Genomic DNA, 24,449 nt, shown 5'->3' on the forward strand with positions numbered 1-24,449 from the left:
GGTCGAGGACGCGTTGTCGGTCTTAACAGATCGGTGACGGTTGAAGACACGATCAAGGCAATGGGTCGGATGCCGTTTTCGACTCCGTGATGAAGACTCTGGAGCCATAACTTTGAGGTGGACTGACCAGGTGAGGATCCATGAGCTCTCGAGGAAGCTAATCAATCAGATTAGATAAAAATTTTCACGTCGGCTGCCGGTCCTCAGCGAATCAATCCTTGCAATATCTTCGCATCCCGGGCTCATTGCCTACTTGGCGTGCCGTGGGATCCGCCAAAAGGGCACCAAAAGGGTCGGTTTGGCTGCCGGTCTCGGGGGAGGATTGGTCACAGATTGATCTAATCTTATCGAGCGATGGAAAGATAACGCGCCGTAGGGGTCCCTGGGAAGACGATCTTGCAGTTTCCACTCTCACACGCTCGCTTCTCTACTCCTACGATTTCCCAACCCAGATGTTGCTCTTCTACCCGACATCGGATCGATGACCCTTACACATGTTTGCTGCGTCGGATCTGCCAACTACGGTGTATGGCCTGTCCCATGCGTGTTCCACGTAGCAGTGGGCCAAGCTAGGTTGTGGGCTCGCTTGACTGCACGCCATGTGGTGAGCTAATCTGCAAGTTTGGCCAGAGAGGTGGGATAAATGTAGACGGCTTCGCTTCTCGTCTTCCTCTTTCAGGATCTGTACCTTCCGTGCTCCCTTCACCTCCTTCAACATGGCCGTTCTACCCAAGTTCAGGCCCGGATTCCGTCGAACCACGACCGACGACGTGGCCGGCTCTGTTGCTATGAGCCCAATGACGGAGAATGAGAAGCACGCCGCTACCAGCAGTGCTGAGGGACCACGTACGAGCAATGGCGATGCAGAGGCGCCAGCAGCAGAACTTCCTACTGAGGATGCTCAGCGAGGTGTCCAGAACGTGGAAGCGATTACGCTGACGTGGTCAAAGAAGGCTCTTGTCGCAATCTTCATCAAGTACGAATCCACTCTTCGCCAACGCTGGCATACACCATCTTGTCACTAACGCGTGTCCGTCGCAGTATGTGGTTGCTTTACTTCGTCAATGCATTCCAGTCTTCAATCCTGTACAACCTGGTGCCCTTCGCTACCAGCGATTTCGAGACACATTCCCTACTGACGGTCATCTACATCGTTGCCAACGCCATGTCAGCGGCCGTGTACATCCCACTCGCCAAGATGCTCGATCTATGGGGTCGAGCTGAAGGGTTCCTTCTCATGATAGCTTTCGCTACTCTGGGGTTGATCCTGATGGCCTCATGTGGCAGTCTCTCGACGTTCTGTGCTGCGCAGGTACATCTCCATCCACCTAGTTTCGTATATTCAAGCACTGATCGCATGTCACAGGTATTCTACTCAATCGGCTTCGGAGGCATGACTTACAGCATCGATGTCATCACGGCTGACGCGTCCAAACTGAAGAATCGAGGGCTAGCATATGCTTTTACCTCGTCGCCATACATGATCACGGCGTTTGCCGGCGCCAAAGCATCAGAGGACTTCTACTATAACATCAGCTGGCGGTGGGGCTTTGGCTGCTTCGCAATCATCTTGCCCTTCGTGGCTGCACCGTTGTATCTCAACTTGAAGTACCACCTGCGCAAAGCCGAGAAACAAGGACTTCTCAAGCGGGCTAAGAGCGGCCGTACATTGACCCAGAACATTTGGCATTACACCCAAGAGTTCGACGGTATGTTTCTGCCCCTTCTCCCTGGACACATTGAGCACACCCGGTTGCTGACACTCCGAAGCTGCTGGTGTCTTCCTCTTCGCCAGCGGTCTGACAGTCTTCCTCCTTCCCTTCACTCTCGCAGACAGTGCTCCCAACGGCTGGTCGACAGGCTATATCATTGCGATGATCGTCGTGGGCTTTGTCGTCCTCGGTCTGTTCGGCTTGTATGAAGCCTTCGTCGCGCGCACCCCCTTTTTGAGCGTCAACCTCCTCGCCAACCGCACCGTCATTGGCGCCTGCCTTTTGGACTTCACATACCAGGTCAGCTACTACTGCTGGAACAGCTACTTCACGAGTTTCCTGCAGGTCGTTAACAACCTGTCGCTTGCCGAGGCTGGCTACGTGGGAAGCACATTCGACGTCGTCTCGGGCGTGGAGTTGCTGGCCGTTGGATTCTTGATTCGCAAAACGGGCTACTTCCGCTGGCTCCTCTTCGTCGCTGTCCCATTGTACCTCTTCGCGCAAGGATTGATGATCTACTTCCGCCGTCCGAACCAGAAGATCGGATACATTGTCATGTGCCAGATCTTCATCTCAATCGGCGGTGCGATCTTCATCATCGTCCAGCAGATCAGTATCCTCGCGGCGGCAGACCACCAGCACGTCGCCGCCGTCCTGGCCCTGTTGTATGTCGTTGGCAACGTTGGCGGGGCCGTCGGGAACACGATATCCGGCGCGATATGGACAAACACGTTCGAAAAGGCGTTGGAGAGGTATCTGCCGGCCGACGCCCAGAGCAGTATCGAGGATATCTATAACAGTCTCGACGTGCAGTTGAGCTATCCCGTCGGCAGTCCCGAGCGCTTGGGCATACAGGAGGCCTATGGGTATGCGCAGGCTCGAATGCTCGCGGTGGGCACGGGATTGATGGGTCTGAGTTTGATCTGGATGTTCATGATCCGGAACATCAACCTCAAGAAAGTAGACCAGGTCAAAGGTACCATCTTTTAAAGTAGGACCATGATGGAAGACTGGTGCGTGTCGCCGTTTCCGGAGGTGAAAAAGGTCTGAAATACTCGGCAATCCAACTTCGGATCCTGGCAAATACAGTCAGGTAATCGAGACGACGTATATTGAGAGTAATGTGGAAGGGGTTCAAAGGACAGGGACCATAAAGTGAATCAGGGCGGTGGTATAGTATCAGCGACGAGAATGATCCTTCTGCCAGCCTTCATCTGGGATAGAAGAAGACCAGACGAAAGATAAATTCATCGTTGAAATCTGATATAAAGAAAATTCTCCAGCTTGCTCAGCAATCTTGTCCAAAGGTTCTTGCAAGTGATCGTATGCTACTACGTAGTCATTCATACACATCAACCTCTGGACCAAGCAGAAAGCGAGATTAGCATTCAAAGGGGGAATGATGCAAAACAATAGGGCCATGGCCCTCAATTGAATCAACGTTGTCAGCCTTGACCTCTACAGTGCTTCAAAGGAAATTGCGAGATAGCCGTCACCAAGGAAAAAGAAAACACCCTCTTCGCATTCAGTATGGTATGTCCCGTAGCAAAATGAAATCCCAACCAAGCGACGCTCACAAAATCATAGCCCTACATAGAGACCCGACCACACTAGATCTCTTCTTGCCCTTCCTTCTTGACGCCGACATGGAAGCAACGACAAAAGCATCTAGTGACATCCCCATCTCTGTACATGTCCCATGAATTCAATTAGATATCCAGCGTGCAGGGTATTCCGGATCCGATATTGTAAATGTCGCTGGCAAGAGACAAAATATGGACCGCTGACTCTCCCACCAAAACTCCGGCCTGGGTCCGAATACGGTGCTCACAATGTACAAACTTCCCCATCAAATGAGGTGACGCCTGGGCCGGCCATTGAAAGCAATCCCCGGCCGCTATTCAAAAGTTCATGGGCTTCGAACAGTCCTCGTCAGATGATGCGAGAGCAGGACATCAAGGTAGCGCTCCCGCTAAACAGGCGATCATCGACGAGTATTAGGAGTAGTCGAAGGTAGTCATGTGGCAAATCTCCCAACAATCAGTGCCTGAACAACGTGCCCCTCTTTCCAGCCCTGCTCGGAAAGTGTGAGCTTGTCATCGAGAATCTTGCCGAGATACGCCACACGAATGCTCGCCAGTTTGGGAACCTGTATATCAAAGTCAGCGATCATCTCGCACCCGACCACAAGTCGACCCACCTCAGCCTCGTCTCTTATCCTCCAAGCAAGCGTTCCCACTCGTTCACTCTTCCCCAGCAGCACAACCACATCTGGTCCACCACGGTCACTGAGGCGACACCGGACTTTCACTGCATCTTTGTCGACAGCGGCCTTGCCCTTGGCTTCTTTCGTCTTCTCGGCATTCGACGGGTCTTTGCTCAAGTCCGAGTTCGAACCCTCCGCGGCTTCCAGTTTCGCAGCAAGAACATCGATGTCGCCGGTCCCAGTGACGGTCTGGCTGTCCATGTCGGCAATGTCTTCAACGACGTCTGTGGGGTCAGAAATGACCGCCTCCGGCATCTTGTATAGGTTTCCGTGTTCATCGTACGCGCCTTCCTCGAGACGGCCAGTTGGTAATGTCACGGCAAGAGCGTCAAGAATGCCCTGTGCATCTGCGAGATCACCTTCGCGCAGACATTCGATTGTTTGTTTAAGACCTTCCCAAACCTCGTGTCGTCCAGTCACGCGCGTCTCGAAGAACTCATATCTTTCTCGTCGTAGCTGGGTGCGTGTCCATGTTCTGTCCTTGCTTGTCCATGGCTTGGGGGGTTGGAGGGGGAGGTTGAAATGCTCTGCTAGTGAGAGTGGGCGGGTTGGACGTGATCGAGAGGAATTGTGCGCGGAGTGTCGGGGTGTCGAGAGGGCGGAGCGAGAAGTCTCGCTCTGTTGTATGGATAGGCCAGAGGGAGGGGCGAGGTTGCTGATATGGGCGTCCTGCGCTGCGCCGTTGATGGCGGTCTGAGAGGTTATCGCCTGAGGGGAATGTCGAACGGGAGGAGGGGCGGGTGTGCGCGCATGTTGAGCGGCATCAGAGTTGTCAGGTCTTGATGAACAGCAACCCTGGTGGAGGAAGAAGGTCAGTCGTGTTCGCATTCAATTTCGAAACAGTTGGACGACTGTATAGACCAGAGAAAACGTGGTACAATAAGTATCGCCAACGGGCCACATACCATGATTTAGCTCATATTGTGTTTCGCCTTGTCTGTACAGCTATGAATGTAGTAAGTGTCATAAAAGCATGTCGTCCGCAAGGCTCAAGTGAATGGAGCACTGGAGGAGAGGCAAACGAAGGCAGTGCCAGCAGAGGGCTGAAAGAGGGTGAATACAGAACCAACCCGCCCAACGAACGCTGATTGTTTAGATTCGCCCCATCGCAATGTGGTGGCGGCCAGGTTCGGGTCAACGAGAGTACGAGTAGTATGTATGTGAGGCGGAGAAGGGCACTTGTAGTGGACGTTGGACGATGGTGGATCATCAAACGAGGGTCGAGATCGAAGAGATCGTCAACGACTAAGCCTGGTCTCGGTAACAGAGCCTGACTGTCGTTCTGGGGCCCATCATGGCCTATTACTGTATGCCGCAGTCCTTCTTCTCCAGACTCCCAGACAGAGTGCGTCAACACTCGTCTCGCACTGGTAGATGAATTTGTCATGTTGCTCGGCATGTGCCTTTCGCGCGGGCTGAACTTGGCCCTCGATCCATCTCAGCTCGTCTGATCAAACCGCTTCCCGTCTACCCGTGATGACGAATCACTCTCTTAGCCGACATTTCTATCTTTGAAACGAGAATCATTATTCATTGTTCTGCCAGATCCATATCTGAGAATACGAGCCATGGACATCTATCCACGTAGAACCCTCGCTGTAAAAGCGCAACATGAGCAAAGAAGAAAGAAGCCATTCCCCCAATCATGTACAGAGCTATACATTAAGCACACAATATCCCCTTACTGTCCAGGATCATCGAAATTCAATCGATGGACACACGCCTTTTCCCCAAACGCCTTGCTGACCCTCATGCTTCAATTCGAGCTGTTGATACCTGTTTCTTCGCAGTTAGTCACGATGAGGTCGATACCAAGGCGGGTCGGTACTCACTTCTCGCTTTTGGAATGGAAGTAAATCCCACTCACTCTACCCTCGACTTGATTGAAACAGATATAATAGAAGCCTTCAAAGCTGGCTCCTTGGATGCTCTTCAGCTTGTAGTCCGGCACAAGGAAATGCTCCTTCCACCGCATGAAAATGTGTTCTTGCTGCCACCAATTTTCGTGGTTGAGGGGATACACGAAATTGATGTTGCGCTTCGCTTGAAGACTGAGCGGCCTCCATGGCGGGAACCTCGCCCAGTGAGTGAGATCAGTCTTATCACTAGCTCCCCAACCCGGGTCTCTAGTTCTGAAGCTGTATTTCTGATCTGGTCCGCCGATGATCTCGCCGGTGAAGAAAGTCGTCAATGTAGGGTGGTCCGGGGTGAGCCCACAAATTTGCAGGTAGCCAGACATGGTCGACTGTTCGATATCCACGGTCAGTATAGTCACTTCGACGTTGTAGATCTGCCGGTCTGACTGCTGCGTCCCCTTGAACTTGGAGTATGGCTGAAACGTCGCGGACGGATATTGAGGGCGTAGTCGTCGGCGGGAGAAATCCCATTCCTTCAAGTCACTTGTCCAGTCGAGTTTCTGGTCAATGGAGGGGACTCCAGCTCTGGCATCACGGATTCCTTGGATATGATCTTCCGGAGATGGCTCCGACGAGGGTGATGGTATGCCGGAGAAACTCTCCACGACCACCTTGGTTTCCTCGTCGACGTCTTTTCGCCTGGACGCTGGTCTACAGTTTGCGCTTTCAACAGAGTCCATTATTGGTCGGACATCATAACCACTTGTCCGTGTGTCTCCAGCCGCTTTGAAGTTCTGGTCGTCGCAGATAGCATCATTGTTCGGGACATCGAGCTCCATTGTACCACCAACTGCTTCCGTATGCATCTTCTCTTCATATAAGTCGGGAGATGTGTACATGCTCTCTTCTTGCATCAGTGACATGCCCGCAGCTGTATTGTCACTCTCGGGTTGCCGGCTGACTCCATCGTCGCCCACGAACCTCTGTTGACTGGTTGTTCGGCCTAACTCTTGATCGCCGTCGTTTTCTGGAGGCGGTGTTAATGGCGCAGGGCAAGCGACACTGGGTTGGTCTATATCAAGGTGGTGACGGCTAATGGGCGCATCCGATGCATGAGACGGCATTGAATTGCGACAAGGCGTGGAATTATCATGTGGATTGCGTGGCAGGGTGAGCAAGGTAGAATATCGGGGGCAACTGAAAGGGAGAATCGGCTATGAGGTATAGTATAGTGAAGAAAAGAGTTGGGGTTGTTGTCAGAGCAGAAGATGCGGCAGAGAGGAAGACAATGATGCGATGGTGAGGACGATGGAGAGAGTGATTCAGCGCTCATGCGTGATGCAAAGCCCGTCCTGGCGAATCGGCCCTTAAAACACACACTGGCCCGGCTTCGGACTCGACCTTTGCGGGGTAAACACCATTTAACCACATCACCCAAAGTCCTCTCCGACTGTGGTTGCTTGTCCATTCCTTGCTCCTGGCCAGCTGATATCGACCGCGAGGCATTTGCGGCTAGAAAATCTCCTACTACCGCCATGTCCATCCTCGCCATTGCCTCTGGCAGTGATCCATCATCCTTCTGACACTCCCCTGGCTACCAGTCGCCGCGACAGAGCTTCGGCCACTTTCAACCGCCCTCAATCTGTCTCTTCCGGCCTTAGACCATGTCTGATCATCTTCCCTGTGGCGGCGACGCGCCGAGTGGCAAATTGCTGTGTTTGGAATCGTTGAGCTTTGTATAGCTTCTCATATTTGGGCGTACAATCCTCGATTAAATTGGCTTGATCTAAAAGAAAATCTCGTTACCACTGTGACTCCCAACCCGACTTGCTGACATACCTTGAAATGAAGAGATATTAGAGAGAAGACCAGGGCCTTCAAGTCTTGCACCAAGTAATAGAACACTCTAAGTCCTTCTGGATCGGCCGAGTCGGTTACATCGCCCAACGAGCCAATCTTCGCTGTCTGTTCCCAAAAGGTCAATTACTGCAGCCATACTGACTCGAATACAACGCACCTCGAATTGGATGTGGTCACTTCCAAGCCTGATCTCCAGCTCCTGTCTTCCGTCTTTGTTCTTTTGTGGCCACCGCAAATCGTCTTCTTTGGTGATTTCGCTGTCCTTGATAATGCGCTTGATCTCGGAGATGAGGAGGGCGCTGACAGACACTGTTTCCACCAGTCAGTAGGCCGTTTTGGACAACATGACGAGAGCGAGACGCACTCTCTTTGCGAATGAGCGAGTCATTGCGGTAGTTGGAATTGTTGGCGTATCTTGCGATCGCGCTTCGACCGTCACCGATGACTCTGAAGTCAAATTCTTCCAAGTTGTTAGAATGGACTAAACCATTGTTTTGCTGGACATACCTAAAAATTCGTGGCCAAATCGACCCGAATGGCCGGAACTGCGCGTTGGTCAGTTATTTCTCTGACCAGTTTGGACGATGTTCCATACTAGTATCGCACGTAAAACGGCTCGCTGACATCTGCCTTTGACATGATGGCGAATGTCCCGGAAAACGGAAGCGATTCTGAAGAGGCACAAGAGCTAGGGTTGAAGTCGACCTCTCTTTGAATGAATTAATACTCCGTGCTCAAGGTGGCCGGCGGCGAGGCGGAGGAATCCAGCGCAGTTGACCGCCAAGGCTGTAGACCTTTGGCCGCTTTAGAGTAACCGAACTCGATAGCCTCTCGTCAAAGTCACTTCGCAGACAGCCTGGGGGTAATACCTCACTTTTTTAAGCAAGTGGCAATGACAGATCCTACAACATCTCTCCCCTTTCCCGCCTATCTACGTCTGAAGCTGCTCATAGAAGCTCACTGAGTTGATGAAGGCACACCTCTTCAGCAGCTGAGACTCTGCTCCGCCTTGAGCGGCCATGTTCCATTCATGTTGCCCTGCATCTGGTCCTCCAATGACCCTCACACTCACTGCTTGTACAGTCTGGCCTTTCACGGCCGCCTGTGTCTTGTTGTATGCCTGTGTCCAATTTGCCAAAGTAATTGAGACGTTGCCACTTGGGTTGCCTGTTGAGGCAAAATGTGCCCAACTACCAGACATCCTGGTCTGGACCACCTTTTGCGCAGTGGTGATGCCGAGCCCCAAGTTGGCATTATTGAACACAAAGGGCACATCAGAGACGTGGATCACACCTTCAAAGCCAGCGCCGGACAGCTGCAGCAAAGTACCGAAGGTCGTCTCATTGAGCTCGTAAAGATAGCTTTTGCCGCTGTACTGCGCAACGTGGTGCGCGACGTCGATTGCTGGACAGGCAAAGTTGACGTCTCGATATATCTGCGCTGCTTGAAGGTAGTATGGCGAGGTCTGACCAGCTGCTGCTGTTGCCAGGAAGTCGTTGACTGGATACAGAGATGTCAGGGTCTTCCTGGTTGTAGCGTTGAGATGTGGATATGAAGCCATGAGATAACCTTGCACTGCACTGGAGCTGTTCAAGAGAGGACTCGCGAAAATGCTGCCGTCGTTGTAGTTCCATCCAGCAATGATAGAGACGTTCCTGTGAAATCGTCCTGATCGGACAAGATTGGACGGCGCGGCGGGGAGGAAGTCTCCATCGACTGCTGGGAAGAAAATGTCTTGAGAGGTCTGATTGGCAGTTAGGTTCTCGTACTGCAACACAGCATCCAGCAGTTGGGTCATCGGTAGCCGACGAAGACAATCCAGGACAATTGTGCTATTTTTGCCGGTGCACCCAGCAAGCTGAGCCACAGTAGTTGTGCTGGTCACTGTGAAATTACCCAAAACTCCCGGATCTCCTGCTGGCGAGCCTGACTGCATAATGGCACGCTGGAAAGGAATGGAGCCTTTGCATAGCGATCAGTCATACTTATCTAGACTTGGCTACCAGGGAACGCACCTTTTCCGCCATAAGCAGTCATTTGCAATCCTATTCCAGTGCCGCCGTCGCTCTCGCCGAAAAGTGTCACTTCTTCAGGATCTCCTCCGAAAGCTGCAATATTCTTCTGAATCCATTCAAGTGCAAGCCGCTGGTCCAAAAGACCCGAATTTAGGGACTTCTCGGCACGGAGTGCTGGACTGTTGCCGAAGCCGAAAATGTTCATTCGGTAGTTCATCGCCACAAATACCAATGGAGTGCCCTTTGCTTGGGCTCCAAGAACGAGAGCAGTTGGATCATAGAGTGAATAGTTCGTAGACCCATACTCATCACCTCCACCATAGAACCACACTAGCACTGGCAATCTTGCATTCTGCTTGGTCCTGGCTGGTCTTGCGACCCTCAGAGTTAAACAGTCTTCAGACAGACTGTAGACACCTTCATTGACGGTCAGGCCAACGAACGATTGCAGAGTCTTTTGAGGGCAGGATGGACCAGCAGCTGTGGCTTGAACAGTGGTGCCACTCTGGTAAGTGAACGCTTGGGGGTGCTTAAAGCGATTCGCGCCAGAGGTGTCCTTGCCATATCGGATGGCTTGAAAATTCTCAACTCCGCTGTAGTTATAGCCTATATAAGTCAGATTACGCGTGCTGTCGTGGACAGTCACTGGAGACTGGGCGCCTGCGAGCGCAACAAGAACGAGGAGCCGACGCCAGAAAGCTAGCATTATGCCTTGTGCTGACGGAGTCTGCCTTTCAAAAGGCTTAATCCTCTTGCGCACACACCGTATTACTGATTTAGATAATTTGGCAAGATTGATACGGTTGTGAGGTTGGCAGGTGTTGAGGTGTTGAGGTGTTGTCAGTGGCGCCTAATGTGGCAGAGCTCAAAGCCGGAATAGAGCAAAGATCTTACTCGCTGCCTCGCGCATTAGAGCGGCTTGCAAATATGCCTTCCAATGGTCGGCTTGCCGATTGGAAAAAAGCCTGTACCAGACGGCTAGGTGGACGGTAACTGGGAAGGATCCAGCGTCTTCTCGTGTATCTCAAGCACATAATGTAGGAAGCAACTTGTGGACGGAGGCAGTGGCATTTAGATAAGGGCTTGGATACCGAGAGTCTTCGCAGCGGGAACCAGAATGAATGCCTGCTGCTTGATTCCTCTTCAAGCACGATGCTGGTGAAATATACATGATAACTTGCATACATTACGAATACAAGGAGTTGCAATGCAGTCTCAAGCGAGTACCTGACTTTACATTCTTGAATCCTAAGAAACAACCCTGGAGAAAAGGAGAGCAAGAGCCTCGCCGAGGAGTGGATTGAGCGGACAGCTATGGAGTAGCCTGCGAGCTGGCGTCGAATCATATCACGTGTCACTACTCGCTGCCAAGAGATTGATATTCTGGACACCGAGTCCCCTGGACACTGCGCATCCGTGAATTCTGGCATTGCTGTCCCGTTCGACAATAACCTTCCACAACACAATCCTCACCCTGCGGACGATCTTACCCTGACCTACCGGACAGGCCACGCACTGTACAATGCGTTGATCATCTCCTACCGCCTCCCATCCTCTGCAACCTACGAGAAGAGTACCATTCCCCTCGCGCGGCCAACGAGTTCCCCGGATTCTCCTCCGTTACAGGGGAATACGTTAGCAACCATGGCGAGTTTCCTGGACAACTCTTACAGTTTGGTCCATCTGGACAACACTGCAGATCAACCCAGTCAACAAGACCTCAAAACGCAGCTGGAAAAGGGCACAGATGAGACCAAGGTGGAAACAATGACGAGGATCCTGACCATAATGTTGAATGGCGATCCTATGCCCAACCTTCTCATGCATATCATTCGCTTCGTCATGCCCTCAAAGAGCAAGCCCTTGAAGAAATTATTATACTTCTATTATGAGTTATGCCCGAAACACGATGCCAATGGAAAGCTGAAGCAGGAAATGATCTTGGTCTGGTATGTTGCGGATGTATGAGAAGAAGGACAATTCTGACTCTGGCCAGTAATGGAATTCGAAACGACCTACAACACCCTAACGAGTTCGTACGGGGTAACACCCTGCGATTTCTTTCCAAACTTCGAGAGCCGGAGTTGATCGAGCCCTTACTGTCCGCCGCGCAAACCTGCCTCGACCACCGACACGCCTATGTGAGGAAGAACGCAGTGTGGGCTCTCGCGTCAGTCTACCAACATGCTCAAAACCTCATTCCGGACGCTCCAGAAATGCTTCACACATTTTTAGCTGGTGAAAGCGATACGACCTGTAAACGCAATGCATTCGCTGCTTTGATGAGCATAAGTCACGAAAAGGCGCTGGACTATCTGACTGGTGTTATGGATGGAGTACCCAATGCCGACGAGTTGTTGCAGTTGGTAGAACTTGAGTTTATCAGAAAGGACGCGGTGCTGAATCAGGCAAACAAGGCACGGTATCTGCGACTAATCTTCGACTTGCTGGAAGCGAACACAAGCACTGTCGTCTATGAGGCTGCTACTTCCCTCACAGCTCTCACCAGCAACCCGGTAGCTGTCAAGGCCGCAGCTGGAAAATTGATCGAATTGAGCATCAAGGAGGCCGACAACAACGTCAAACTTATTGTACTGGATCGAGTGGAGCAGCTCCGAAGACGAAATGAAGGTGTCCTTGATGACCTGACTATGGAAATCCTCCGTGTCCTATCTAGCCCCGACCTTGACGTCCGGCGAAAAGCGCTCAGCATTGCTTTGGAGATGGTCTCAAGCAAGAACGTGCAAGAAGTTGTCATGCTGTTGAAGAAGGAACTTAGCAAGACAGTTGTGGAGCAGTACGAAAAGAACTCGGAATATCGACAACTTTTGATTCAGTCAATTCACCAGTGCGCCATCAAGTTCTCCGAGATTGCTGCAAGTGTTGTCGACGTCCTGATGGACTTCATCGCCGACTTCAACAATAGCTCAGCGGTCGATGTCATTTCCTTCGTGAAGGAAGTGGTCGAGAAATTTCCCAAGCTCAGATCGTCGATTGTTGAAAGACTGGTCTCGACACTGGGCGAGGTACGTGCGGGCAAGGTCTATCGCGGCTCACTATGGGTCGTTGGCGAGTACTCCTTAAAAGAGAACGATATCAAAGAAGCTTGGAAACGCATACGAGCCAGTCTTGGAGAGATACCTATCCTGGCATCTGAACAACGACTACTTGACGAGCAATCGCACGAGGAGAACGGTGAACCAAAAGATCAGGTCAATGGACACACTACAAAGGCACCTGCAAGCGGATCAAGAAAGGTTCTGGCTGATGGCACGTATGCGACCGAATCAGCCTTGACCAGTGACTCAGCTGCTAAAGCTCGACTGGAAGCAGTCAAAGCGGCGCAAAAACCACCTCTGAGACAGCTAATCCTGGATGGTGACTATTACCTGGGTACTGTTCTGTCATCAACTCTCACGAAACTTGTCATGCGACATTCAGAAATCTCTTCCGACCAAGCTCGTACTAATGCGCTCCGTGCTGAGGCCATGTTGATCATGATCTCCATCATCCGGGTTGGACAATCACAATTTGTAAAGGCGCCTATTGATGAAGATTCAGTCGATCGTATCATGTCCTGTGTCCGGGCATTGGCAGAGTTTACAGAACGAAAGGAGCTTGAAGCCTCGTTCCTCGACGATACCAGAAAAGCATTCAGAGCAATGGTCCAGGTAGAGGAGAAGAAACGTGCGGCTAAGGAAGCGGTCGAGAAGGCAAAGACAGCAGTTCAGGTTGATGATGTTTTCTCGATACGTCAATTGGCCAAGAAAAGTGCCAGTGACGGAACAGACGATATGGAACTGGACCTGGAGAAAGCAACGGGTGGCGATGCTACTTTCGAAGACTTGTCCTCCAAACTCAACCGTGTTGTGCAATTGACTGGCTTCTCAGATCCGGTCTATGCCGAGGCATATGTCAAAGTACATCAGTTCGACATCATCCTGGATGTGCTACTCGTGAATCAGACGAGGGAAACACTGCAAAATCTGTCAGTGGAATTCGCTACATTAGGAGATTTGAAGGTGGTGGAGAGACCAACGACTCACAACCTTGGACCACAAGATTTCCTCAACGTCCAATCGACCATCAAAGTGTCCAGCACCGATACGGGGGTCATATTCGGTAATATTGTGTACGATTCACCATCGGGTACAGATACTCATGTGGTCATTTTGAACGACATCCACGCCGATATTATGGACTACATCCAACCGGCGACATGTACCGAGTCCGCTTTCCGAACTATGTGGACCGAGTTTGAATGGGAGAACAAGGTCAATATCAACAGCAAAGCGACGAACAAGACCCTTCGCGAGTTCCTGGATCAGTTGATGAAGAGCACAAATATGACCTGCTTGACTCCTGATGCTGGCTTGAAGGGTGACTGTCAGTTCCTTAGTGCCAATCTCTATGCACGGAGTGTCTTTGGTAAGCGAATCTTGTTCGCACGAATTTGACAAATGACTAATTGTGTTTAGGCGAGGATGCTCTGGCAAATCTGAGCATAGAAAAGACAGCAGACAATTCGATTGTTGGATTCATTCGTATTCGTTCACGCTCACAAGGGTTGGCGCTTAGCCTGGGATCTTTGAAAGGCTTGAAAGCAGGTACATATTAGAGGACTGGCCTGTCCTGGTCTTCACGGTAGTTGATAATACCTGGTTGCTTGGGGGGGGATTCAAACCCCTCGGTGCACAGTTTCGAGGTGATGATTTCCCTGCAGAAGAATCGAAAGCGTGTCGCATTATCTTGAAAAGGCTACGTGACAGCAGAGCTTGGAATTGAATTCAGAACATTTAAGTACTCACGGTACTGTGGGAGAGAGTAGGCGTGGAAGCCTGGCTCCCTGGCATTTCCAGTGGAATGGGCGGCATCATGTTGGAATCCACCAGTTAGAATGGATGAATCTCATCGAGTCCGCAAGTCCATACAAATTGTCTCCCAGCCATCCCATTCTGCCAACAAATTCCATCCCCAGACAACCAAGATGCGCAGCCATGTCTGTCTCTGGTGTCGAGTCCATTGTAGGTTTGGTATTGCAAGATAATTCTGCCTCACCTCTGTCTCTGCGCGGATGCTACTCCGTACATACACCTCCCTTCCTCGCATTCCCCTCTAATCTGCTTGAGCACGCAACCCTTCTCACCGAGTCTTGATACGTATACCTTGCCGAATCTCCAGTCCATGGCGCCATGGCTGCATCTAGCAGCGCTGCCATCCTCCCTCCTCGTCTTCATAGCCAGTTCCGCGCTACCCGCGTGCTCTCAGGACCTGGACTGGCCATACAGTCTCCCGCCCGATGTGAAATACTACCCGGAGGATGAATTTCTGGTCAAGCGAGACATGGACATCCAAAAGAAGCTACAAAGGCATGCGGTGACTGGAATAAGGAAGATGAGCCATGATCCAGGAGAAAAATTCTACCTCGCCTACTGGGGCATGGCGGAAGAAGGGCAAGCGACGACATGCTCCTCAACATGGTCGAACGCCAGTTTATGGACATCATTCGAGCAACCGATCCGAGTCCATTCACATCCCCAAACCCAGACTTCCGTGGCTGGATCCTGGCGACTACCTGGCTGGCACTTGTTATTCAAACGCGGCTTTCAATGTCCTTCCGGAACATCATCATGTACATCCATTGACCGGCCCAACAGCTGCTGCGCAACGGGTTCGACGTGTCAGATAGTCCAAGATACCGGCCTCGGCGACGTTGGCTGCTGCCCCAACGGACAGACCTGCGCGGACTCGCTCTCGACATGCGAATCGGGGTATACTTCTTGCCCGAACAATCCCGGTGGAGGATGTTGTATACCGGGCTACGCATGCTACGATGTCGGATGTGTGCAGACTTCGTACGCTACAGTTTCCACTCAGCCGGCGCCAACCCCGTCAACGACCACCGTCACATCCTACACAACCATCACGCCTCCTGTAACGAGTCCAACGACAACGTCGACGTCACGATCGAGCAGTTCCTCCTCCTCTCCCACCACCACTCTCGCCCCGGACATCTCAACCGTCACAAAAACCGTCACTGTAACATCAACACTGAACACCTTGACGTGCAGCTCAGGCTACCGCTCCTGCCCCGCCAGTCTAGGCGGCGGATGTTGCCCAACAGATCGATCCTGCGGATCGGCGAGCTGTCCTGCCTCTACTACGACGACCTCTGCAACAGCCGCTCCGCCCGTTCGTCCCACGACACTGACCACGACTGAGGAAACAACCACCACCACACTCTCTCCCAGTGGGCGATCGGCGACGACGTCTTCTCCAACTCGCACAAGCACAAGCACAAGCGCGAGCAGCAGTGTGAGTGTGACAGGCTGCCCGACAGGCTTCTACGCCTGCTCAGCTTACTATCTCGGCGGCTGCTGCCAGATCGGCCGGAACTGCGACACCACGAGTTGTCCCGCCAGTGTCTCGACAACGCTGGTCAGCGGGAGTACCTTGACCATCGTGGCGCCGAGCGGAAGCGGGATCACGGCGCCCGCAAGCGTCCTTACGGGTGCTTGTGCGAAGGGCTGGGCGACGTGCGCCGCCGATCTAGGCGGTGGGTGCTGTCCCAGTGGATATCAATGCGGCGAGGTGAGTTGTGCGGCTGTCGCGACGGGTGGGAGTAGTGTTGGGAAGATGCCGCCGAACGCTGCTCCAGCTTTGGCTGCGGATTTGTGGACGATGATAGCAGGCCTGGGGATGAGTCTGGCAGGTATGGTGGTTATGACGCTGTGAATAAGGTGCTGAGCGTATCTCGGTTCCGTATATACAAATATTTAATGACTGGATGACGAGCGTATTTGCACACCTGCTGCGCCCGTCGACTTCAAGCTGTCGAGGACGGCCATTGCGGAAGAGGATACAAATTCAGTGGTGACACCAGAGGATTGTCAACTTTGAATGCTTCCAGGCTGAAGAATCCTGACTGTCTGATGTCTGATACCTTTGACTATGACTGCGACAATGAACACTACCTTGCCGGCGCAATGCTTGCGAACCCAGGTTGACCACAGTACTTCTCTACCATCGCGAAAGATGACTTAATAGAAGTCATTGAGCCCTAGACACTTTTTCTCTGTGCTTACCCACAACTTATTTGCAGCGGTGGTCTTTGCGTATATGTCCTATCTCTTCCTCACAGAGCATCAGATTTCAGCGTACATATGTCGCGTCGTGTCACTGCACCAAATCACCCATCTCGCTTTTGATAATCTCAGCGACCCGCTCCGACAATTCAGCAGGCTTCTCCGCAAGCACCTTCTTCAATTGGCCCTTGTATTCCTGCAGCTTCTCATTCTTGGGCTCCAGACTCTGTATCGCAAGCAAACACTTCGCCGCGAGCAGGTACTTTTTCCTTCGCAAATAGATTTCGAAGCCCACACACTGTGCCTCCACCAGCTGCGGCGCGTACTCCAATAACGGGGTTAAGAACTTCATCGCATCCTTCAGCGGCTCCTTCGTCTCGACCAATGTCTTACCAAACGGATCGGGGTCCTCTTTCTTCGTATCTGGATCCTCGCTTTTGGGTGTCGGTTTCGCCGCCTTCATGGCTGCCTTTTTCTCCGCTTCGGCTTTCTCCATCTTCTCCTGCTCACGCTTCGCTTTCTTGAGCGCTTTCTTACGGTCTGCGGCGTTCATTTCGCTCGCATCTGTGCCGTTGAGATTGTCCATGATCGGACCGTGCATCAGGTCCGGGTTGTCGGACAGCAAAATGTAAGCTTTAACTGCGGCGACAGCCGAAGTCGAGAAGAATGGATGCTCTCGCAGTCGATCCTCCCAGCGTAGCATGTCGATGTACGCTCGGATCATACCTTTTCTTAGCGAGAAATTGTGAAAGTCGAATTGGTCTTCTTGCCAGACGTCGAAGATGGCGAGGACTTGATGGAACCGCTTCAGTGCAAGGCCGATTTTGCGTTGGCGCAGGTACGACTTCCCATCCTCCGTCAGGTACCATACACATTGCATGTCGATGAGGTCGCTGAGCGGACCGCCAGTCTTGTTTTGCGTGAACTTGCCGGCCGTTTCGAGAGCTTTGTCATTCTGATCGGCCCGTAACAGATACTTGGCGCATTTGGTGTTGATGGCTCGGTCCTTTTCGTCCAGCGCTCGTGCTTGATCCATAATTTCAGCTGCTTTAGCGACATCGCCCTTGTGCTTGTAACTTCGTGCCTTCACCGCGTGAAAGTCCACGGATTTGGGGTCCAGTTCTAGGCATTTGTCGGCGTACTTCAAAGCCTTGTCAAGATCCCGACTGAGCTTGTAGTTATAATGCTGTGCCAGGAAATACAGGACTGAGGATTCGAATCGTGCCTGATCTTTCCCGTCACCATTCGCAGCGCCGTTCGTTTGCGAACCTAGCTTTCCAGCAGCATAGCCCTTGACCAATTCCTGGATCATATCCCGTTTCGATTCGTCAGTGTACAAGTGCTTGATGTTTGCGAAGGTGGAAGGTACGCCTTTCCGCAGCATTTTCTGCAAGTATGGGTCTGCGGCGTGTTTGAAATCTTCTCCGGTCAGAACATCCAACGGTCTTCGCAGTGGGAGGTCTGCTTTTGGATATTTCGCAGCCAGTTCTTCGTAAGCCTTCTTGATTCCTGAAATCGGGCCGTCTTTCAGACCTTTGGCCTCTATCCACCCATCGTAGTAATTTGAGTCGTTGGGGTTCCGATCCAGAAGAGCGGCATACGCTGCCTCGGCCTCACTCTTTCGCCCTAATCGTGCCAGGTAGTCCGCTCTCATCTCCATTACTCCAAGAACATCAGGACTTTTCTTCCCAACGGCCTCCAGGTGATCAAGTGCCTTCTCCACCTCTCCAGACTCGGCAATGATGGTGTTTTTGTAGAGGACCGCCTCCCAATGCTCTAAGTCTGACCGGCTGGGTTTCACCTTGAGTGTCTCTTCGTAGGTGGTCAAAACATTCTCGGCGTCCTCGTAATTCCCGGCAAGATGGTGTGCTATGGCTACAGCTGTCCAGTTTTGCCTGAAACCTGGTTTCTGCTGAAGCATATTTTTGCGGCTCTGGATATAGCCTTCATAATCTCGCATTTGTATCTGAAGATGTGCCAGATCTCTTTGTATAGGTGCCGAGTCCGGCTCTAATCTCAACGCAAACTTGTATGCTTTGATGGCTTCTTCGAAATTCTTTTCTTGCCTGTACAGCAGACCGTACACGTGCCAGCATACATGCGACTTCATATTATTATTGAGGGCGGTTTTGGCTAGAGCGAACGCTTCTTCAGTGTGTCCTTGAGAGCCCAGTATCAGGGCTTTCATAGCTTGTGTGTCGGCATGATTAGGAGTTTTTCGCAGGATCTGTTCGGCCGACTTGAGCCCTGAGCAGAAAAGTCAGCTTTGTCACAAGACCATCAACGTAGGATGCACCTTTCTTATATTGTTTGTTCTCAAAATGGCGAACCACTTGTCGGAATAATGCGCCATCTTTATTGCTCAACTGCTGCTGAGCCTGCGCCATGTTGACGAGGCACAGATGTTCCGGAGAGAGACTGTCGTAAGAGGTGTCGAGAAAGTTCGGACAGTTGTACAGGCAGGAGAGAATGGATGGAAGTAAGGCTAAAACATGTCCAGAAGGAAGCGAAATATGCTAAAGACGACAACTCAACCAGTGAAGACCTCCCCAGCTACGAACAAGTATCGAGGTGTGCGGTGCCTGAGTCCTTCGTATACGGGTAGTAGATTCGGTCCTGTTTGACCGACAGCCAGCCCAGTGTAGCCTCGCAAAAGCTTGGCGGCTCAACTGCTGGGAGATGAAACCCATCTATCATGGAGGCCTCCTTGTTCCGTACTCGAGAGTGTCCAGATTTGAGGGAATCATCTTTTCCATGTAATTGATTCAATGCTAGTAATGCTATAGTACAGGGCCACAGTGATGAGTAGTGAAAAGTCTAGGATATCGGAAGTGCTCGTCCATGCTTGTTGAGTCCCTCAGGCCTGTTGCTGAGTCTGTTCAGCCTCGACGATGAGCTCTTTCAGCAGGTCGGCACTCTTATCCAGGAGATCTCGCTCCTCCTTGTTCAGAGGCATGCTGAGACTTCTGACGATGCCTTTTCGACCAAGGATGACCGGCAGACTCAAGCAGCAACCGAGATCATCGATCCAGTGAGAGATTGGCCGAACAATACGTTGGTCAAACAAAATTGACTTACAGATCGCAGCACTAAGCGCTCCGATGCCGTACGCGGTCGCTCCTTTGGCCTCAATGATCTTTGCTGCCTTGTCTTTTGTCTCCAGTGCGATAGCTTTGCGGTCGAGATCCGTCCCTGGCAGCAGGCATTGATGCAAGGGCATAGCACCCACGGTAACACAGGACCATGCCACCTATAACGTTCTTAGCATCATGAATAGCATGCAGTTGATCATATTTACCATCTGGCTTTCACCATGTTCTCCAAGCACGTAGGCATCCACGCTACTAGCATCCACTCCAACCTTTGCTGCCAGGATTCCTCTCAGTCTGGCAGTGTCGAGGAAGGTACCACTGCCAATGACCTGTTCTTGAGGCAAGCCAGAGAATTTCTGGCAGAAAAAGGTCAATATGTCGACAGGATTGGCCACGGTGAGGATGACGGTGTCCTTTCGGAACGGCTTCATGTCGTTCGTGGCCGACTTCAAGATTGCAAGGTTGCGACCCAGGAGGTCAGTTCGTGTCTCGCCTTGATCAGGTTAGAGTGAGGCCCATGGCTTAGCAAGACGGCCTTACCATGTCTCTGTTTTGCACCGGCGCTGATGACAACGATATCACACTGTCCAGCCTCCTTATGAGTTGCTGCTCGAACGCGGACTCCGCCACCACTGTAGATAGTGTTGGTCAAAGATCAGGCCACAGGATGTTTACCTTACCCCACAGTACCATGGTAGGTTGTAGCATCTTCAAGGTCTTTGACTTGGGCATCTCGTAACGCGGTATTCGGATCAACGAGGAGGACTTCGCTGGCAACCGGATTGAGAATGAGACAAAGGGCTATGGCACTTCCGACGCTGCCCGCGCCCAGAATGGCGATCTGAGATCTGGAGGTGGCCACTTCTGGATCCATTGGAGGAGGCTCCATTTGTACAGGTGGATGAACTAATGATTGTGTGTTGAGCAGGAGATAGAATTGTGATGCACGAATAGTCAGGTTATACGAGTCTAAGGTGAATGACTGGATGTAATGGGAACGGTGCAGTTCGAAAGAGATGCTCAGCAATGCCCGTTCTCTTTTCATCTGAGTAGCAAGAGCAGGCTGAAGCCAAGATCACGGCAGGAACTACCATGTCGGGTTCTGCATGGATCTTGGTGTTGGCGTTGGCAGTGCGTGGCAGTGGCACTCGCTGTCGTCTTCCGATATCAGTCTATCTCGTACTTTAATCAACCTGTCCTTATGAGATCACGAATGAATATGACTACGTTCCGATGATTGGCGCCGTCAGGTCCAGGGTCCAGGGCGCTGCTACCTACCTAGATACCTAGATTGATACGGGCAATTTCAAAACTCAGATGCACTCATGGGAGAAAGAGGTCTAAACTGCTATTGATCTCGACAGTTTTTGATACCTAGGTAAGCAGCTCGTCAAGAATGGTCCATGTCTGCCCACACTAAGGTACCTAGATAGTTAGCAATGCCTGCCTAACCTTAGGTAACCATTCCTCGCCATCGAGCCCATCCCCCCATCTCAGCTTCGGATCTCTCAAGCGGCCAATTCAACGGCACCATCATGCACCATCTGCGGTCGGTTCTCCCCGCATGTGCTGCTCCTAGCGACGGAATTCCATGGCGTGTTCCCACATCCGATGGGAATGACGTTCATGGCTGAGATGGAATTCTCGAGGTTCCACCACCATCTGCGCAGGTACCAGAGCTCCTTATACCAAACCAATTGGCATCGTCATGCGACCTCCTTCCTGGAAAGAGATGCTGTTCAGATTATAAATTCCACTTCTTGTGAGACACTTGCGATTATCTTCTAGCAGACTTCAATCTGAACACAATGCCCGAAGGATTTCTCGCGTCCTTCTTAGGTGCTGTGCAAGCATGTCTTTCCATTCTTCTCGTCATTTTCTACGGTGTACTCGCCACACAATTCAAACTTTTGGATGGACCTTCGGCGAAGAAGATTTCCAAAGTCTGCGTGCGAATGTTTCTGCCGGCCCTGCTAATCACAAAAGTCGGGAGTGAACTTCACGCGGACACAGGGACAAGATACATCCCTATCTTGAGTAGGTCCTCTTCCTCCCATTCATTCTAGAATTCATCGCTCATCTGCTAGTTTGGGCACTTTTTTACAACCTCGTCTCCATTGGTATTGGGCTCCTCGCCGTCAAATTTCTCAAGTTGCCAGCCTGGATTACACCTGCCCTCGCGTTCAACAACACCACAAGCCTACCGCTCCTTCTTATTGAGTCCCTCCAGTCCACAGGCATACTCGACAAATTGGTTTCGAAGAACGACGATGCGTCATCGGCTATAAGCAGAGCACAGTCCTACTTTTTGGTTTGCGCCATTGTATCGAATTGTCTGACCTTTGCGGTTGGGCCACGTTTGGTTGACGCTGAGAATGCGCCGGACAAGGAGGAAGACGATAAGGAAGACGACGGAGGAGAACATCAAGACCAGGAGGGACACAGTCACTCCGATGTTGAACAAGGACATGACAACAATGACGAGCTGACTTCGCTTCTCCCACAGCGTATCCATACTGGGCAAGATGAAGCCCAGAAGCGCGCATTCCACATGGGGAAAAAGCATTGGGCTAAGCTGTCTCCTCGCACTCAAAAAGTCTTACTCTTTGCCGCCGACTTTCTCAATGCTCCACTGATTGGAGCTGTCATCGGAGCCGTCATCGGTTTGGTCCCGCCTTTGCACAGAGTCTTCTTCAATGAGAGCATAGACGGAGGTATCTTCAATGCCTGGATCACCGAGTCGTTGAAAAAGATTGGACAGCTCTTCGTCACGTTGCAAGTCGTCGTGGTCGGCGTATCTTTATCGTCTTCCCTGAGGAAAATGAAAAGGGGTGAACAGAAAGCGCTTCCTTGGGAACCAACGGTACTCATTCTCGTGGTCAGGTTGCTCCTTTGGCCGATTCTGTCCATTGGCATTATCTGGGGCCTCTCTACCAAGACAAACGTCTTGTCCCAGGATCCAATTCTGTGGTTCGCCATGATGATGTAAGTGCCATTGAACCCCCGTGAAAGTGTTGCAGGAGCCTCTCATATTTTCTGTCTCCGGCTTTCCCAATACTCCATTTCCGTGCTGACGACGCGAATAGCATGCCGGCTGGTCCTCCAGCAATGAAACTGGTTGCCATGGCCGATGTCAGTGGAGCAGACGAGAATGACAAGATGACTATATCAAAGATTTTGACGGTGAGTCTTCTCTGATTCTTGTATTCTTGTCTCGGGACTGACTCCTTCCCAGCTTTCATATGCGGCTTCACCAATAATGGCACTTACTGTCGTTGGTGCTCTGTATGCCAGCCAAGACGCAATGTCGCGGTGATGGAAGTTATAGTGAAAGAATGGCGACGGCGACTTCTGGTCAGCCAGCGAACTACGTCTTTCAGCATCTTCTTGGATCCTTGCGGGAATATGACGTGCTTCGATACCACTGAGAAGGTCCTGGCAGCAGCAGATTTCACCCCAGATGTTCACATCAAAATGTGGCCATGCGATTGCGGGTGTCGGAGCCGACTAGACACGGCCTCACGTTCATACGAACAGGTTCTGAACATGTCCGACACTTCTGAGAACGCCGATGGTTAGGCAGACTTGGTCATTGATTGTGCGAAGACAATTTCCGTTTTCTCGGGGCCAGCTGCAAAATGTCTGGTCTGTACTCTTACCTACGGCGTGGATGTAAACCCCGGACCCAGTAACATGAATCGAGACTGTCACCACGGTGGCGAGCACGAGCAGCGGGTGACTTGATATGCAAAGTGCCATGAGAACGGCAAGTGGATATCCTAGCAACAAGCGAAGCACGGGGACCAGATTTTTCCAAGGTCACCACTCCTAGACACGACGATGACGAGATCTTATCTGGTTCTCATCAATCACAGTCGTCCACCATCGTTGCAGGACCGAGACAGTGGAACAGGTAGATCGATGGTGTGGGCGCGGAGTGAACCAAGGCGAGGTTAGTTTGTTAGTGATGGGACTAGCCCTGGAAGAGTGGGAAATTGATTGACAGGTTGTTGATGGAGACTAGGTCGGCCGATGACATGACATGCAACACCATCGAATGCTTCAGAGGGACAAAAAAAGCTTGGGAGAGGCTTGAAAGGGGAAGAATCAGGGGTAAGTTCTAGAGGGTCGTGTACAGAGTATTAATCATGTCCAGATGTTGCAACTTGCCAGTCATGGAAGATATCCAAATTCTCAGGACATGGTAGGATAATCAATGGAAGATGATGTTGGATGATTTAAGAGAGATTCGACATGCATAACACGTGCATCATACAGCCACAAGGCCATCCACAATTTCATCCTTTGATTCCTCCATTGGAGCTCAGGCGGAGACAGAAGCAAAAGGGATTGGCAGCCTTCAGTTGGTCTAATCTGGCAAAACAGCCAATCGACACCCCCAGATTCGAGCTTGGTGGCTGATTTCCAAAGGGCGCCAATTGAAGGAAAATGCAGGAGTTAGGCCTTGGGCTCTCACTAGCTGTGGCTAATCCAGTTCTTCTGGGCCTTCTCGTAGCCTGACCCCGGCACCCGCAGGTACCCTGGTAAACTCCGTGGTGCCGA

General features: G+C 51.5%; 10 protein-coding genes across 10 annotated transcripts; 4 read left to right on the forward strand and 6 right to left on the reverse strand.

The window, feature by feature from the left end:
- The first annotated feature begins 414 nt into the window (after positions 1 to 414).
- On the forward strand, positions 415 to 3,254 carry PV05_07784 (uncharacterized protein). The gene is made up of 4 exons (XM_013457249.1): positions 415 to 976; positions 1,042 to 1,312; positions 1,367 to 1,709; positions 1,771 to 3,254. The coding sequence occupies exons 1-4, from the start codon at positions 717 to 719 to the stop codon at positions 2,700 to 2,702; spliced, it is 1,806 nt and encodes a 601-aa protein (XP_013312703.1). The 5' UTR covers positions 415 to 716; the 3' UTR covers positions 2,703 to 3,254.
- On the reverse strand, positions 3,156 to 5,315 carry PV05_07785 (uncharacterized protein). The gene is made up of 3 exons (XM_013457250.1): positions 4,884 to 5,315; positions 3,913 to 4,773; positions 3,156 to 3,861 (listed from the first exon to the last, which is right to left on the reverse strand). The coding sequence occupies exons 1-3, from the start codon at positions 4,884 to 4,886 to the stop codon at positions 3,730 to 3,732; spliced, it is 996 nt and encodes a 331-aa protein (XP_013312704.1). The 5' UTR covers positions 4,887 to 5,315; the 3' UTR covers positions 3,156 to 3,729.
- Positions 5,316 to 5,672: 357 nt separating this feature from the next.
- PV05_07786 (uncharacterized protein) lies at positions 5,673 to 6,958 on the reverse strand (the record flags this gene model as incomplete). Its single annotated transcript, XM_013457251.1, has 2 exons — positions 5,673 to 5,754; positions 5,811 to 6,958. 2 exons carry the CDS (start codon positions 6,956 to 6,958, stop codon positions 5,673 to 5,675), a joined length of 1,230 nt encoding a protein of 409 aa, XP_013312705.1.
- A 647-nt stretch (positions 6,959 to 7,605) lies between these two features.
- Positions 7,606 to 8,333, reverse strand: PV05_07787 (uncharacterized protein; the record flags this gene model as incomplete). The annotated part of the gene is made up of 6 exons (XM_013457252.1): positions 7,606 to 7,620; positions 7,674 to 7,799; positions 7,852 to 8,003; positions 8,059 to 8,154; positions 8,202 to 8,239; positions 8,290 to 8,333. The coding sequence occupies 6 exons, from the start codon at positions 8,331 to 8,333 to the stop codon at positions 7,606 to 7,608; spliced, it is 471 nt and encodes a 156-aa protein (XP_013312706.1).
- Positions 8,334 to 8,522: 189 nt separating this feature from the next.
- Positions 8,523 to 10,527, reverse strand: PV05_07788 (uncharacterized protein). The gene is made up of 2 exons (XM_013457253.1): positions 9,710 to 10,527; positions 8,523 to 9,656 (listed from the first exon to the last, which is right to left on the reverse strand). The coding sequence occupies exons 1-2, from the start codon at positions 10,413 to 10,415 to the stop codon at positions 8,626 to 8,628; spliced, it is 1,737 nt and encodes a 578-aa protein (XP_013312707.1). The 5' UTR covers positions 10,416 to 10,527; the 3' UTR covers positions 8,523 to 8,625.
- Positions 10,528 to 11,136: 609 nt separating this feature from the next.
- On the forward strand, positions 11,137 to 14,648 carry PV05_07789 (uncharacterized protein). Its single transcript, XM_013457254.1, has 3 exons — positions 11,137 to 11,658; positions 11,706 to 14,137; positions 14,188 to 14,648. The coding sequence occupies exons 1-3, from the start codon at positions 11,354 to 11,356 to the stop codon at positions 14,325 to 14,327; spliced, it is 2,877 nt and encodes a 958-aa protein (XP_013312708.1). The 5' UTR covers positions 11,137 to 11,353; the 3' UTR covers positions 14,328 to 14,648.
- Positions 14,649 to 14,690: 42 nt separating this feature from the next.
- PV05_07790 (uncharacterized protein) lies at positions 14,691 to 16,730 on the forward strand. The gene has a single exon (XM_013457255.1). The coding sequence runs from the start codon at positions 14,894 to 14,896 to the stop codon at positions 16,442 to 16,444; it is 1,551 nt and encodes a 516-aa protein (XP_013312709.1). The 5' UTR covers positions 14,691 to 14,893; the 3' UTR covers positions 16,445 to 16,730.
- Positions 16,587 to 19,387, reverse strand: PV05_07791 (uncharacterized protein). The gene is made up of 2 exons (XM_013457256.1): positions 19,091 to 19,387; positions 16,587 to 19,041 (listed from the first exon to the last, which is right to left on the reverse strand). Exons 1-2 carry the CDS (start codon positions 19,179 to 19,181, stop codon positions 16,886 to 16,888), a joined length of 2,247 nt encoding a protein of 748 aa, XP_013312710.1. The 5' UTR covers positions 19,182 to 19,387; the 3' UTR covers positions 16,587 to 16,885.
- A 165-nt stretch (positions 19,388 to 19,552) lies between these two features.
- Positions 19,553 to 20,929, reverse strand: PV05_07792 (L-lactate dehydrogenase). The gene is made up of 4 exons (XM_013457257.1): positions 20,567 to 20,929; positions 20,427 to 20,518; positions 20,093 to 20,379; positions 19,553 to 20,044 (listed from the first exon to the last, which is right to left on the reverse strand). Exons 1-4 carry the CDS (start codon positions 20,773 to 20,775, stop codon positions 19,652 to 19,654), a joined length of 981 nt encoding a protein of 326 aa, XP_013312711.1. The 5' UTR covers positions 20,776 to 20,929; the 3' UTR covers positions 19,553 to 19,651.
- Positions 20,930 to 21,464: 535 nt separating this feature from the next.
- On the forward strand, positions 21,465 to 24,423 carry PV05_07793 (uncharacterized protein). Its single transcript, XM_013457258.1, has 4 exons — positions 21,465 to 21,923; positions 21,974 to 22,871; positions 22,973 to 23,069; positions 23,122 to 24,423. Exons 1-4 carry the CDS (start codon positions 21,695 to 21,697, stop codon positions 23,200 to 23,202), a joined length of 1,305 nt encoding a protein of 434 aa, XP_013312712.1. The 5' UTR covers positions 21,465 to 21,694; the 3' UTR covers positions 23,203 to 24,423.
- Positions 24,424 to 24,449: the final 26 nt, after the last annotated feature.

The sequence above is a fragment of the Exophiala xenobiotica genome (genome assembly GCF_000835505.1).
Source record: "Exophiala xenobiotica strain CBS 118157 unplaced genomic scaffold supercont1.5, whole genome shotgun sequence".
Lineage (NCBI taxonomy): Eukaryota > Fungi > Ascomycota > Eurotiomycetes > Chaetothyriales > Herpotrichiellaceae > Exophiala > Exophiala xenobiotica.